Source organism: Ovis aries, chromosome 3 (assembly GCF_016772045.2).
Source record: "Ovis aries strain OAR_USU_Benz2616 breed Rambouillet chromosome 3, ARS-UI_Ramb_v3.0, whole genome shotgun sequence".
NCBI classification, from domain to species: Eukaryota; Metazoa; Chordata; class Mammalia; order Artiodactyla; family Bovidae; genus Ovis; species Ovis aries.
This window is the reverse complement of record NC_056056.1, coordinates 62751353-62765130: the sequence shown is the minus strand read 5'-3', so window position 1 is coordinate 62765130 and position 13778 is coordinate 62751353. Positions and strand designations below refer to the sequence as shown.

General features: G+C 34.6%; 1 protein-coding gene across 4 annotated transcripts in view; it reads left to right on the top strand.

Moving 5' to 3' along the window:
* GCFC2 (GC-rich sequence DNA-binding factor 2) overlaps positions 1-13590 on the top strand; it is an 81542-nt gene extending 67952 nt beyond the window's left edge. For 3 of the 4 annotated variants that reach the window (XM_012170683.5, XM_042246106.2, XM_004005926.6), the window contains 4 exons: positions 191-257; positions 2026-2172; positions 6402-6526; positions 7339-13590. In XM_012170683.5, coding sequence (XP_012026073.2) covers positions 191-257; positions 2026-2172; positions 6402-6526; positions 7339-7459 — 460 coding nt within the window. In that variant the 3' untranslated portion in view covers positions 7460-13590. Of the gene's footprint in view, positions 1-190; positions 258-2025; positions 2173-6401; positions 6527-7122; positions 7243-7338 lie in introns of all 4 variants that reach the window. The other variant, XR_009599829.1, reaches the window with a different exon arrangement.
* Positions 13591-13778: the final 188 nt, after the last annotated feature.

Here is a 13778-nt window from a genome sequence, read left to right as displayed (position 1 = left end):
AAACATGGATTTGTTGAGTAAGAGTGTACATACATTAGTAATTTTATTAGATATCACCAGAGCACCTTCAATTATATTGTTAAGACTTAGTTTGGTTGATTAAAAAAAAAAAGTAACCATTCAGTTCTTTAAACTCTGTTTCTGAAAGATGAACAGTTATTTGCATTTTCTTTCTTTTGCTTTAAATTAGTGCTGTAGAAGACAGAACATCACCACATGCAAAGTTTCAAGAAAGACAGTTCTGGTCAGGTCTAAAGGTAAGCAGAAAACTGCAAAAATAAAAAAATTTTTTCTTTCCATAAAAGTTTACTATATAATGACAATCAGAAAAATTCTTCTGTAAGTAAGTATTTTAAGTTTTTGTAGGTCGTATAATGTCTGTTGAACTGTTCAGCTCTGTCACTGTAGTGCAAGCAGTCATAGACAATATGTAAATAAATGAGCATGTCTGTGTTTCAGTAAAACTTTATGGACACTGAAATTTGACTGTCATTTAATTTTCATGTCTTAAAGTACTCTATTTTTCAATCATTTAAAATTATAAAAGCCATTCTTAGTTCACCAACTCTATGAAAACAGAACATAAGCTGGATTTAACTCACAGGCCATAGTTCTCTAACCTGGGTCTAATCTAAACAGTAAAGGATAAAATTGGTGCTGAATCAGTGGCAATGGGGACAGTAAGGAAAAGAGTGTTTCAAAAGATTTCTAGGATGAAGCATCAAAAGAACCCAATGACTGATTACAGAATTAATCCTACCGTGAAGAATGTAGAGTGCTAGCCAAGTTTCTGACTTTGGCACCCTATTAACTTATGGAGGCATTCTTTGAGGGCATTGGAGAAGGAAGAAAAGGTGTGGAAGGAAAGATAAGTGGACATAGTGGATGTAAGATATCTTTGGGATAAAGGGAGGCACTTGAATACATGAGTCTGAATTACAGGAGACAGATCTGAGCTGGAGATTTGGGAGTCAGTCACATTTAGGCAGTGTTTGGAGGCATGGTCATGAATGACAACCCCTGAGCAGAAGAAGCAATGGGCAGACAAAGTGAAGTCTTCAGACAGGCCTTACAAATAAGCTGTTAAACTAAGAATGGTCACAAGAGACTAAATGAAGGGCTTTTGAGAACAAAGTATTAATGCCGCTGAAGAGAATTAGAAGGAAGACTGAAAATGTTTACTGGGTTTCACAATTACAAGGTGAGACGCTTTACCCTCTGAGCCACCAGGGAAGCCCATAATTATAAGGTCATGAATGACCTCAGCAAGAATAGTTTTGATAGGGTGAATCAATACTTGTCATACGGTTGGGTCAGGAAAAAGGCTTTTCAGGAAGAGGGAGCAACATCAACAATGACATTGTGAAAAAGCACTGCATGTTAGTACAACAGGATGTAGTTTAGCACTTACGTAATAAATTTAGTAATGGAAAGAAGATGGAAGCTACCATAAAATTCACATAAAGATCTGCATTTACAGGAGAAAAATGCAACCCATATTATTTTGATTAGAATTTTATTAGAGTTTCTTAAAAGGATTTTACCCAAAATATCTCCAAACTCAAGGTGATTATTAATCTTATTTTCTATATTAGAGCAGTGAGGTTCTCAGGTTTGATTGATTTCTCAAGGTCACATATGGGTAACAATACAACTGGCTTTAACATCAGTGCTTTTATGAATCCTGGGGTCTTGCAGTCTTATATCCGATGGCCCCAGCCTCCAAGAGAGAACTGATTGAGAAGGAAGATTATTGATCTGGAAAAGCTCCAGCAAGGTAATTTGAAATAGATTTTGAGCAATTATCCTAAAAAAAAAAAAGAAGATAGGATGAAGAAATATGTGCAGGTTGAAAAGAATCAAGTGTTTACTCAGAAATGTTTTCTATTCTAAAATTGATGGTCCTAACAGTGCTAATTGTGGTGAGAGTTTTACAGTTTGACCAGCTTTTTGTTTGTTGGAGACTATTACAGTTTTCCTTTGGAGAAAAGGTACATAATCACTTGAAATTTTGTTGTATTTTAGCTCTTCGGCAATATTCTTCTTTGGAATGAACTCCTCCCAGAAGACACCTTGCAAGAGTTAGGACTAGGGAAGCTGCTGAATCGTTACCTTATTATAGCTCTTGTCAATGCCATACCTGGCCCAGATGTTGTTAAAAAGTGCAGCCAGGTAAGTTGTATAGAAATTGATCATCATTTTATCATTTTTAAAAGTTATTAAAATTTTATAAACAATTTAAATTGTGTTACTTATAATAACAAATTAACAGACTAGAAATCCAGGAGAATCCAATATTTAAAAATTAGTATACTGGTTAACTATTTACAAAATGACTGTTAGAGCCTCACCTCTCACTTAAATACCAATGTAAATTATAGCTAAAGTAAAAAATTTAAGTGTAAAAAAATAAAACTATAAAATATTGTACTAGGAAGATAAATGACTATACCTGATGTTAAGGGAGTCCTTTCTGAACTTTAGTGAAAAAAAAAATGGTGAGAAAAGGTAATGGATTTGATAAGATTTTTGGTCAACCAAAAAACATTAAATAGAAAGGTATCAGGACTGTAAAAAGGGTTGCATTTGAGTCAGTTCTAATGAGTGGATCAGCCCAGAGCCTATTACACAGAGTGAAGTAAGTCAGAAAGAGAAAGACAAATATTGTATATTAACACATATATCTGGAATCTAGAAAGATGGTACTGATAATCCTATGGGTGGGACAGCAAAGGAGACACAAAATTACTTTACAATATTGTATTGGTTTTGCCATACATCAACATGAAGTATTCGAGACAGCAAAAAGACACAGATGTATAGGACAGACTTTTGGATTCAGTGAGAGAAGGAGAGGGTGAGATGATTTGAGAAAATAGCACTGAAAAATGTACATTGCCAAACAACGGGAATTTAATGTCTGACACAGGGTACTCTGTGACAACCTGGAGGGATGGGATGGGGTGGGGCGGGAAGTGGATAAGGGGTTTAGGATGGAGGGGACCCATGTATACCCCTGGCCCACTCATTGGTAAATTGATGTATGGCAAAAACCATCACAATATTGTAAACTAATTATCCTCCAATTAAATAAATAAAGGTAGCAGGATTGTTTGATTATTGTTAAAACTCGAAGATGGGTTTATTGGGCTCACTATGGCTCACTATACCTGTTCTTCCCTTGTGGCTTCCCTTGTGGCCCAGGCAGTAAAGAATCTGCCTGCAGTGTGGGAAACCTGGGTTTGATCCCTGGGTTGGGAAGATCCCCTGGAGGAGGGCATGGCAACCCACTCCAGTATTCTTGACTGGAGAATCGTTATGGAAGAGGAGCCTGGTGGCCTACAGTCCATGGGATCACAAAACAGTTGGACACGACTGACCACATACTTATTCTTTCTCTTGTTGTTTATGTTTGGAATTTTCTATAATAAAAAGTTAAATAGAAAGAAAGTTGAAAAACAGAGAAATAAGTTATAATGTGCATAACAAGGATAAATACCCACATTTTTTTAAAAAGCTCTCTACAAATCTGTACACAATTTGAATGTGCTTATTGAAAATGACCAAAAGGCAAAGCAATCCCCTCCCCGAAAAAGAATACGCCAAAATAACCTCTAAACATGTTGAAAATATTAATAGTAATAATTAATATAATATAATAGTATTAATTAATATAATCAGAGAATTGTAAATAATTCAGTAAGGATTTTTTTGTTGTTGTTATTTTCATTGTAATTCCAGTATTGTCATAAGCACAGGGAAACAACAGCCCCACATCTGTCCAGGAACATCATTCATCTAGAAAGTGTGGAGAGGCAAGTCTGGGAAATAGTTTCTGCACTGTGGGAAGAGGAATACAACTCTGGAGACTCTTTTGGCACAATCGATATAAAACCTTTTAAGTTCATACCCTTTTGGGGAACTTCCTAGTGATTCAGTGATTGAGAATCTACTTTCCAATGCAGGGGACTTGAGTTCAATCCCTTGTCAGGGAACTAAGATCCCAAGCCCATGTGCCACAACTAGAGAGCCTGCATGCCACAATTAGAGAAGCGTCCACCACAACAAAGAACCATCAGCCAAAATAAAAAAAAAAGTCCACATACTTTTACATAGCAATTTTGTTTCTAGTAAATTATCCTAAGTTAAAAAATCAATGGATATAATTTTCTAAGAATGTGGGAAAATATTTATATTCTTATATAAGGTTTTTTTTTAGTATATATGTATATGTAATGTTAGATAGCAGTTCCTGAAAGTGTGAAAGTCAGTCGTATCCGACTCTTTGCAACCCCACAGACTGTACAATTCATGGAATTCTCCAGGCAAGAGAAGAGTAGAGTGGAGTGCGTAGCCTTTCCCTTTTCCAGGAGATCTCCCTAACCCAGGGATCGAACCAGGTCTCCCACATTGCAGGTGGATTCTTCACTAGCTGAGTCACAAGGGAAGCCCTAAGACTTCTTCCCAACCCAGGGATTGAACCCCGGTCTCCCACATTGCAGGCATATTCGTTACCAGCTGAGCCACAAGAGAAGCCCAGGAATACTGGAGTGGGTAGGCTATCCCTTCTCCAGGGGATCTTCCTGACCCAGGAATCAAACTAGGGTCTCTGCATTGCAGGCAGATTCCTAGACAATTCCTGTCCAGCAGTTCCTAGACAATGATTATTTTCCCAGCTATGGTTTTCGTATCGTGTAGTTTTTAACTACATTATTCATCAGATAGTTCAATCTTCATCCATCCTGTGTGTTTCAGATTTCAGTTTAGGTCTCTCTGACCAGAAAGCTCTACTATGCAGTAGAGGATATATGACATTCTCTTCACAGTTTGTAGCTGGAAAACCAGATCAAAACACTGTGGCTTTAAGTCCCAGGATCATTTATGGGAAAGCTAGATAGTTCCTTAAGAATTTTATTGAGCCTTGTGATACAAAACAAGGGAAAAGCAAGTGTAAATGACATTAAATTCCAGATCAGTTAAGGGCTGGTTTTAAAACTAAAAAGATAGAGTTTGTATAACAAGACTTATAGGACTTTCTGCCTTAGGCCACTAGTGTATCTGTTTTTTCTAGATAATTGAAAAAAGTGATTAAGAAATAGAATAAATCATTTTCAACTGTGTTTTCCCTGTTGACCAACTAGATTTATTTTAGAAAACATGCATTCCAGAACTTTCCTTTAATGTATTTTATTATATATATATAGTACAACTTTCTACTTTCTAGAGGTACATACTGATCCTGACCTTAGCAACTAACATAACCAAGAATTTCGTTAGAGAGTATGATCTCAGATTTTTCCTTGCTCCCATTCTCTCTCCTTTTTAAAAAAAATTCTTCCTTCTCCAAAAAGGAAGTTTTCCTTTTTGTTTACATTTTTTGTTTTTTTTTGTAAAACTTTTTCCCCAAGTCATGTATTACCTTTAGCATGATGATAGTAAGTGTTGTTTGAGAGGTTTTTTTCCCCCAAAAGAAACAAGTGAATGCACATACATTGACTCCTTCTGCTGCCACTGACATTTAAAGCAGTGTATTAAATTAGAAGAAAACTGTAATATATTTTTTATACAGTGTATCTTAGAATGACCTTGATTTCTTAACTCTAATTTATTCATATAGGTTATACACAAAGTCATCTAATGTCATATTGTGAAATCACACTAAATATACCTATTTTATACAGTTGACCTTTGAATAGCACAGATTTAAGCTGCATGGGTCCACTTCTATGTGGATTTTTTTCCAATAAATATCAGTACATACCAGAGTACTTCACAATCCACAGCTGGTTAAACTTGTGGATGCAGAACCACAGATATGTAGGGCCAACTGTAAAGTTAATACACTGATTTTTATCTGTGCATAGGTCACTGTCCCTAACTCCCTGCATTGTTAAAGGGCCAAATGTAGGTTTGTTAACTAAGTGTTTTGTGTCTACACATTTCTGGTGTTTAGTTATAGATTATGTTTTGTACAATTTAATCACTCAGGAATAGAGAGTAATGAAAGTATTACAAGTACTAGTAACTATTTATAAAGAGTAGCCTCCTTTAAGCTTTTTGTATCCAAATATGATATTTTTTAAAGTATAAAACCTTAACAAAGAAAGGGAAATTCTCAAAAGTTATTTAACCATGAATAAAAGAATATGGAAGAATAATACAACCAACATGAGTAGTGTGTGTGTCAAAGTTGTTCAGTCGTGTCTGAGTGTTTGTGACCCCATGGACTATACAGTTCATGGAATTCTCCAGGCCAGAATACTAGAGTGGTTAGTCTTTCCCTTCTCCAGGGGATCTTCCAAGGAATCTTAACATGAGTAGTATAAGGATTAAATGAGATTATGTTAAAGTACTTAGTTAATAACTGCCATTAAAAATCAACCATGTGTTTTGATTATCAGATAGCAGCGTATTTACCAGAAAAGTGGTTCCAAAGCTCTGCCATGAGAACATCCATTCCCCAGCTAGAGAATTTCATCCAGTTTTTACTGCAGTCTGCACGTAAATTATCTAGAAATGAAATCAGGTAATGCATATTTTATTTGTACCTCCGTAAGCATTATTTAGGCTTCTGTTCTTGGCAATTTTTAGAAAGATTTGTACTTTACTTTTAAAAATCTGAGACTGTCACTGTAGAATTAGGAGATGTTTTCATATGCAACTTTAGAATCACTCACTATTTTACACCTCAGGCATATTAGTTCATATGTTTAAATGCAAATCTCTTCCAAAATAAGCACTTCCAAAAAACTGTATCACAGGGGAATTTAGAATTAAAACTGTAAGTCAAAAGCCTTTTATTTAAGCATGTTTTTCATGTCTTTCTAATTTTCCTAGCCGTTTCAAAATCTCAACATTTGTTAAGTATAGATCTGCACCCTGCCATTTACCCAGCAGTGGCTGGATCTCATTCACAGCACTAGATGTTTAAGGACTTGAATACAGTGGTGTTGGCAAACCACCTCAAATCACAAACAAAAAACCCTCAAATTGTAGCGTCTGATTATATCTGTGGGATAAATATTTCCACCATGATAGTCCATATAAACTGCTGGTAGCAGCACACCACTGTTCAGATTTCTAATGATAGATTTCTTCTGTGCTTTTTCTACTTTTTTATAGTCATTCACATTAAAATTTGCCAGAATATATCCACTAATAGTCTCTGATGGAATTTCATGATTATGTGGAGAAGGTAGCATCTAAATACTTTACACAGTATATTTTAGATATTGGCATCAGGTAAAGTTTTTGTTTCAGATTAACTACTGATGTTTCACTGTGCCCTTATACACTGCATTTCTAAGAGGGAAAATGCCCTTTGTTGTTTTTTTTCAGGGATGAAGTCAAAGAAATAATTCTTATTCTGGTGAAAATAAAAGCTTTGAATCAAGCAGAATCCTTCATAGAAGAATATCACCTAGACCATCTTAGATCAGTAATTAAAGAATTTGAATAAACTTTATAGGAAAGTACTAAAATGAGATTTTAATATAGTCACACTTGGCTGTTTTGCTTGTAGAAAAGAAAAAAGGTGTTGCCTTTTCTTTATTCCCTAAACCAAAAGCATAGCACTGTGTCCCTCCATTCCCTCCATCTTCTGCCTTCTGGTATCACGAAAGACTGAGCCTCCCCTTCATGAGTGTTTGCAGGAATTGAATACACAGGAACAGTAGGAGTTTAACATATTTCCGTTTGATTCTTCTGATGACTTTTCCAGTTTAAGAAAGGACTTGAAGCTTATTGTAGCTGCTTTGGCTTTGCTGAGTCTTCTGGCCTGAACCATAAAAACATCTTTTAGTTCTCTTCATTTTAGCAATCTCTGCTTTTAACTCATTTGTATGAGTTAAAATGAAAATCTTAATTGGAATGAATTACTTATTAAGTATTCTGATTAAGGCATTTTAAAGCTACTAATGGTTGTCAGATTGTGCTTCAGAATCTATACCAGTATATTGTTCTAACACAAGTCTGAGAACAGCCAATGAATCTCTGCCAGCAGGATTTTTTTCATTTGTACTTAATAGGTGAAAAAAAACTTATTTTAATTATTTATATTGACTATTAGAGAGTGACTTCTTGTTTTCTTGGCCATATGTAATTCTTTTTGAAGTATCTTTTTTCCTTATGGATTTGTAAGAGCTTTATATTTTAAGATACTGATGGTTTGGCAGCCCAGTGGTTAGGACTCTGCACTTTCACTGCAGAGGGCACGGGTTTGACCCCTGGTCAGGGAATTAAGATCCCACAAGCCACATGGTATGGCCAAAATTAAAACAAAACAAAAAGATAACTGACTTTGTGCCCACACTGTTACAGTTTTCCTCATTTGCCGTTTTCTTTAAATTTGTGTATGAGTTTTGGTGTACTAAGTTATTGCTTGTTCGGTAGTTACTACTATTTTTGTTATGCTTTTCTGTGTGTGTGTCACAGTGGTGGTAGGCTTAGAGAGGAAATAAGTATTTTAAATATTCAGAAAATATGATTCATTTTTTAAAAATGTGTGTGATTAAGAATGTGACGTAAGGTCATTGAATCAAAAATAAATTGAGAACATTTTTCACAGTAAGTTTACTGATAATTTTTCTTAAATCTATTTGTTTAAATAACTTTCAGGAAGTCCTAAATGTATTCTGCAAATTGTTGCCCAAAAGATAAATCGGGAAAAAGTTGATTATATGTCCGGCTTAATAGTTTGAATAAAGAACCAGCCTTTGAACTCTATATGTAGAGTTTAAGCATGTGGCTTCTAACATCATCAACACTAGTTTTGAAGCTGCATGTAATAAATTTTTGCAGAGTGGTATGTGATTTCTACTATAGTGAAGATTCATGACTCACTGGTATGAACAGTTTAAAGTTTGTTTTAGTTATACAAATTATACAGAACAGAATCTCATCTAGAAAATTCAAGCCATTGCTAAAAAAAGTCAAGTTTTCTTACACAATTATTATTCCCAGAAGTAACTGCTGTTTTCACTTTGTTATCCTTTCAGAACTTTTCTCTACTTAAAAAGTATGTACACGTGTCTATACACAGCTTTATTTTTTATATAAGTGGAAAATATTTTATTATTAAATTTATAATTTTTTATTGTTAAAAGTGTACACCTGAAATTTCCCTATGATTTTTGTCTTTGTAATTAAAAGTGTGTTAGATGATCCCTTACATTTTTAACTTGGGTAGAGAGATTTCTCTTGCTTTTTGTACAATTGAAAATATTACAACTACTTTTAAAACTGCAAACTGATTTAAATTCCCAGTAGTTTTGAAATTTCATTATGCTTGGGGTTTGAATCTCAGGATTTTTATCCATCATATACTGTAACTAAGGATATTCAAAAACATTTGTGAAGATTGCCTAATCCTCAATGCAGAGTTCCTATTTGTTTGTTTGTTTTTTTCCTGTTACTGTGAAATGGATGAAGAAATGGAATGGAATGAAGAAGAGAAACGCCAACTAACAAAAACAAACCTTTGAGTTAACAACTTACCTCACACCTCAGTTCTTTCTCTGGATTTTTTCAGGTTTTTGTTCACTTAAAGAAAGTAAAATTTTTACAGAATCAGATAAATTACCTTTTGGTTTTACTTTTTTATATGGCTTTTAGGAACTTTTCAGTGGCCATGAAAATATACCTCAGAACAGTTGGGTTATTTTACGTAGATGACTCTCTAAAATCTGAAAAAGATATTACAACAAAATAGACCAATATTCCTCATGAATATAGAAATAAAAGTCCTTCAAATACTAGCAAACTGAACCCAACAATATATAAAAAGGAAAATAATAATATATTATGACCAAATAGGTTTTATTCCAGGAAGAGAAGTTCGGCTTAACATTAGAAATTTAATCAGTATAATTCACCTATGAACAGAATAAAAGAGGAAAAACATTCGATTATCCAGTGATTACAGAAAAAGCATTGGACAAAATTCAACACCCTTTCCCAGTACAAAAACAAGAATATAAATTATTTAATAAAGAGCATCTGGAAAAGAACATCCATATTTAGCATCATACTTAATAGTAAAGTATTAATGCAAGGAGGTCTCCTCTCACCTTTTCTGCTCAGCATTGTTCTGTAGGTCCTAACCATGCAGTCAATCAAGAAAGAGACATAAAAATTAAAACACAAGAGTTGAATCATTATTCTCAAGTGACAAGATTGTTTACATAGAAAACCTTATGCACTCTACCAAAAAAAAAATAGAATTTAGCAAGATCTTACAAAACTCAAAGCCTAGGGACGTACTAGTGATCTAATTGGAAACAAGTTTTAAAACAATACTTCAGTAGCCTGGAAAACATCACATATCTAGGAATAAATCTATAGAAAGACGGTGCACTGAGTAGTATGCAAATTGCTGAGAAAAAAAATGTGTAAACCTAAATAAAAAGATAGACATCATGTTTATGAATTGGAAACCACAGTTATTGTTTCAGGTATCTTCTACTAATATTGATTAATATCAATTGTTATGCAGTCCCTATCAAAATTCTATCAGGCTTTAAAAAAAAAAAGAACAAAGTGATTGATTAAAATACATAAAAATTAAAGTTTATCTAGATATACAGAGACCTTATAATAGCCAAAACAATCTTAAAACAGAATAACAAATTGGAAGACTTGTTCTTTCTGAATTCAGGACTTACTATAAAGCTACAGTAATCAAGTCTTTGGTATTCACTTCAGTTCAGTCGCTCAGATATGTCTCACTCTTTGCGACCCCTTGAATCACAGCACGCCAGGCCTCCCTGTCCATCACCAACTCCCAGAGTTTACTCAAACTCGGATCCATTGAGTCGGTGATGCCATCCAGCCATTTCATCTTCTGTCGTCCCCTTCTGCTCACAATCCCTCCGAAAATCAGGGTCTTTTCGAATGAGTCAGCTCTGTGCATCAGGTGACCAAAGTATTGGAGTTTCAGCTTCAGCACCAGTCCTTCCAATGAACACCCAGGACTGATCTCCTTTAGAATGGACTGGTTGGATCTCCTTGCAGTCCAAGGGACTCTCAAGAGTCTTCTCCAACACCATAGTTCAAAAGCATCAATTCTTCGGTGCTCAGCCTTCTTCACAGTCCAACACTCACATCCATACATGACCACTGGAAAAACCATAGCCTTGACTAGACAGACCTTTGTTGGCAAAGTAATACCTCTGCTTTTCAATATACTATCTAGGTTGGTCATAACTTTTCTTCCAAGGAGTAAGCGTCTTTTAATTTCATGGCTGCAGTCACTATCTGCAATGATTTTGGAGCCCCCAAAAATAAAGTCTGACACTGTTTCTATTTCCCCATCTATTTCCCATGAAGTTATGGGACCAGATGCCATGATCTTCGTTTTCTGAATGTTGAGCTTTAAGCCAACTTTTTTACTCTCCTCTTTCACTTTCATCAACAGGCTTTTGAGTTCCTCTTCAGTTTCTGCCATAAGGGTGGTGTCATCTGCATATCTGAGGTTATTGGAATTTCTCCTGGCAATCTCGACTCCAGCTTGTGCTTCCTCCAGCCCAGCGTTTCTCATGATGTATTCTGCATATAAGTTAAATAAGCAGGGTGACAATATACAGCCTTGACGTACTCCTTTTCCTATTTGGAACCAGTCTGTTGTTCCATGTCCAGTTCTAACTGTTGCTTCCTGACCTGCATATAGGTTTCTCAAGAGGCAGGTCAGGTGGTCTCATATTCCCATTTCCTTCAGAATTTTCCACAGTTTATTGTGATCCACACAGTGAAAGGCTTTGGCATAGTCAATAAAGCAGAAATAGATGTTTTTCTGGAACTCTTTTCTTTTTCAATGATCCAGCAGATGTTGGCAATTTGATTTCTGGTTCCTCTGCCTTTTCTAAAACCAGCTTGAACATCTGGAAGCTCACGGTTCACATACTGCTGAAGCCTGGCTTGGAGAATTTTGAGCATTACTTGACTAGTGTGTGAAGTGAGTGCAATTGTGCAGTAGTTTGAGCATTCTTTGGCATTGCCTTTCTTTGGGATTGGAATGAAAACTGAGCTTTTCCAGTCCTGTGGCCACTGCTGAGTTTTCCAAATGTGCTGGCATATTGAGTAAAGCACTTTCACAGCATCATCTCTCAGGATTTGAAATAGCTCCACTGGAATTCCATCACCTCCACTAGCTTTGTTCATAGTGATGCTTCCTAAGGCCCACTTGACTTCACATTCCAGGATGTCTGGCTCTAGATGAGTGATCACACCATCGTGATTATCTTGGTCATGAAGATCTTTTTCGTACAGTTTTTCTGTGTATTCTTGACATCTCTTCTTAATATCTTCTGCTTTGTTAGGTCCATACCATTTCTGTCCTTTATCGAGCCCATCTTTGCATGAAATGTTCCCTTGGTATCTCTAATTTTCTTGAAGAGATCTCTAGTCTTTCCCATTCTGTTGTTTTCTTCTATTTCTTTGCATAGATCGCTGAGGAAGGCTTTCTTATCTCTCCTTGCTATTCTTTGGAACTCTGCATTCAAATGGGTATATGTTTCCTTTTCTCCTTTGCTTTTGGCTTCTCTTCTTTTCACAGCTATTTGTAAGGCCTCCCCAGACAGCCATTTTGCTTTTTTGCATTTCTTTTCCATGGGAATGGTCTTGATCCCTGTCTCCTGTACAATGTCAGAAATTTAATAGAAAATCTGTAATCACTTTTTAAAATCCATATGCATATCATAATTATCTTGGAATTTTTTAAAAATACAAATATTCAGGTATTATTTTTTCACCAGAGCTCCAGATATGTTTCTAATGAGCAGCCATGTTTAAAAACAACTGGACTGTATGAAGATCTTTTACTTTTAAAAGTTTGTTTCACTTCTTCTATTTCATATTCAGTGCTCCCATTTCCATTAGTTTTCTAATTTTTTTTTGACGTTCTTTCTCAAGCCTTTATTAATTGTAGTAGAGAAACCTTTGTATAGATATATATATGTATAGTATATATATTTTAGAAAACTAATTTTTGCATAAAATTTATGACAGTTTGATTCCATTTGTTTTACTTAGTATGAATAGAATGCTACATTTCTAATTAAAAAAATAGATGAGCAACAAAGGTTTACTGTATAGCACAGGGAAGTATAGTCAATATCTTATAATAACCTATAGTGGAAAATAATTTCAAAAGTAATATATATGTATATTTATAACTGAACCACAAAAAAACAGCTACTTTTTGAAATTTAGTAATATTTATGTTTTTGCCGGTTTTTCTAAATGTCCTATGGACATCTGATAACATATGATACAAAATTTTAAATATATTTGTGTAGGATATAAGATTAATATAAATGAATATAAATAGAAATATATATAAATTATTAATGACATCATTCAAGATGCTCCTAGTCTCATTTTTTCTGCACTTGATAAGATAGTCTCAGAGAAATGTTAATATGTCTCACTATGATTAGATTATATATATTTTTTCCTTTCCCTTAAATTTATTGATTTTTGATTTATATATCTTTGTTTCTTTGTTGTTAGGTGTCTCATGATTTATGATGTATATCATCTTTGTGAATTGTACCTTTTATCATTAAAAATATTCATCTTTGTTTCATTTTAAAATTAATGTTTTTTTAAAAAGTATTCTACATCTTAGGTCTACTGGGAAGTACAAATTAAAACTACAGTGATAAAAAAAACAAAAAACAACAACAACAAAAAAAACTACAGTGATATACCAGTTCACATCCACTAGGATGACTGAAAAAGACTAATATCAGCAAATGCTGCCAAGAATGTGAAGCCATTGG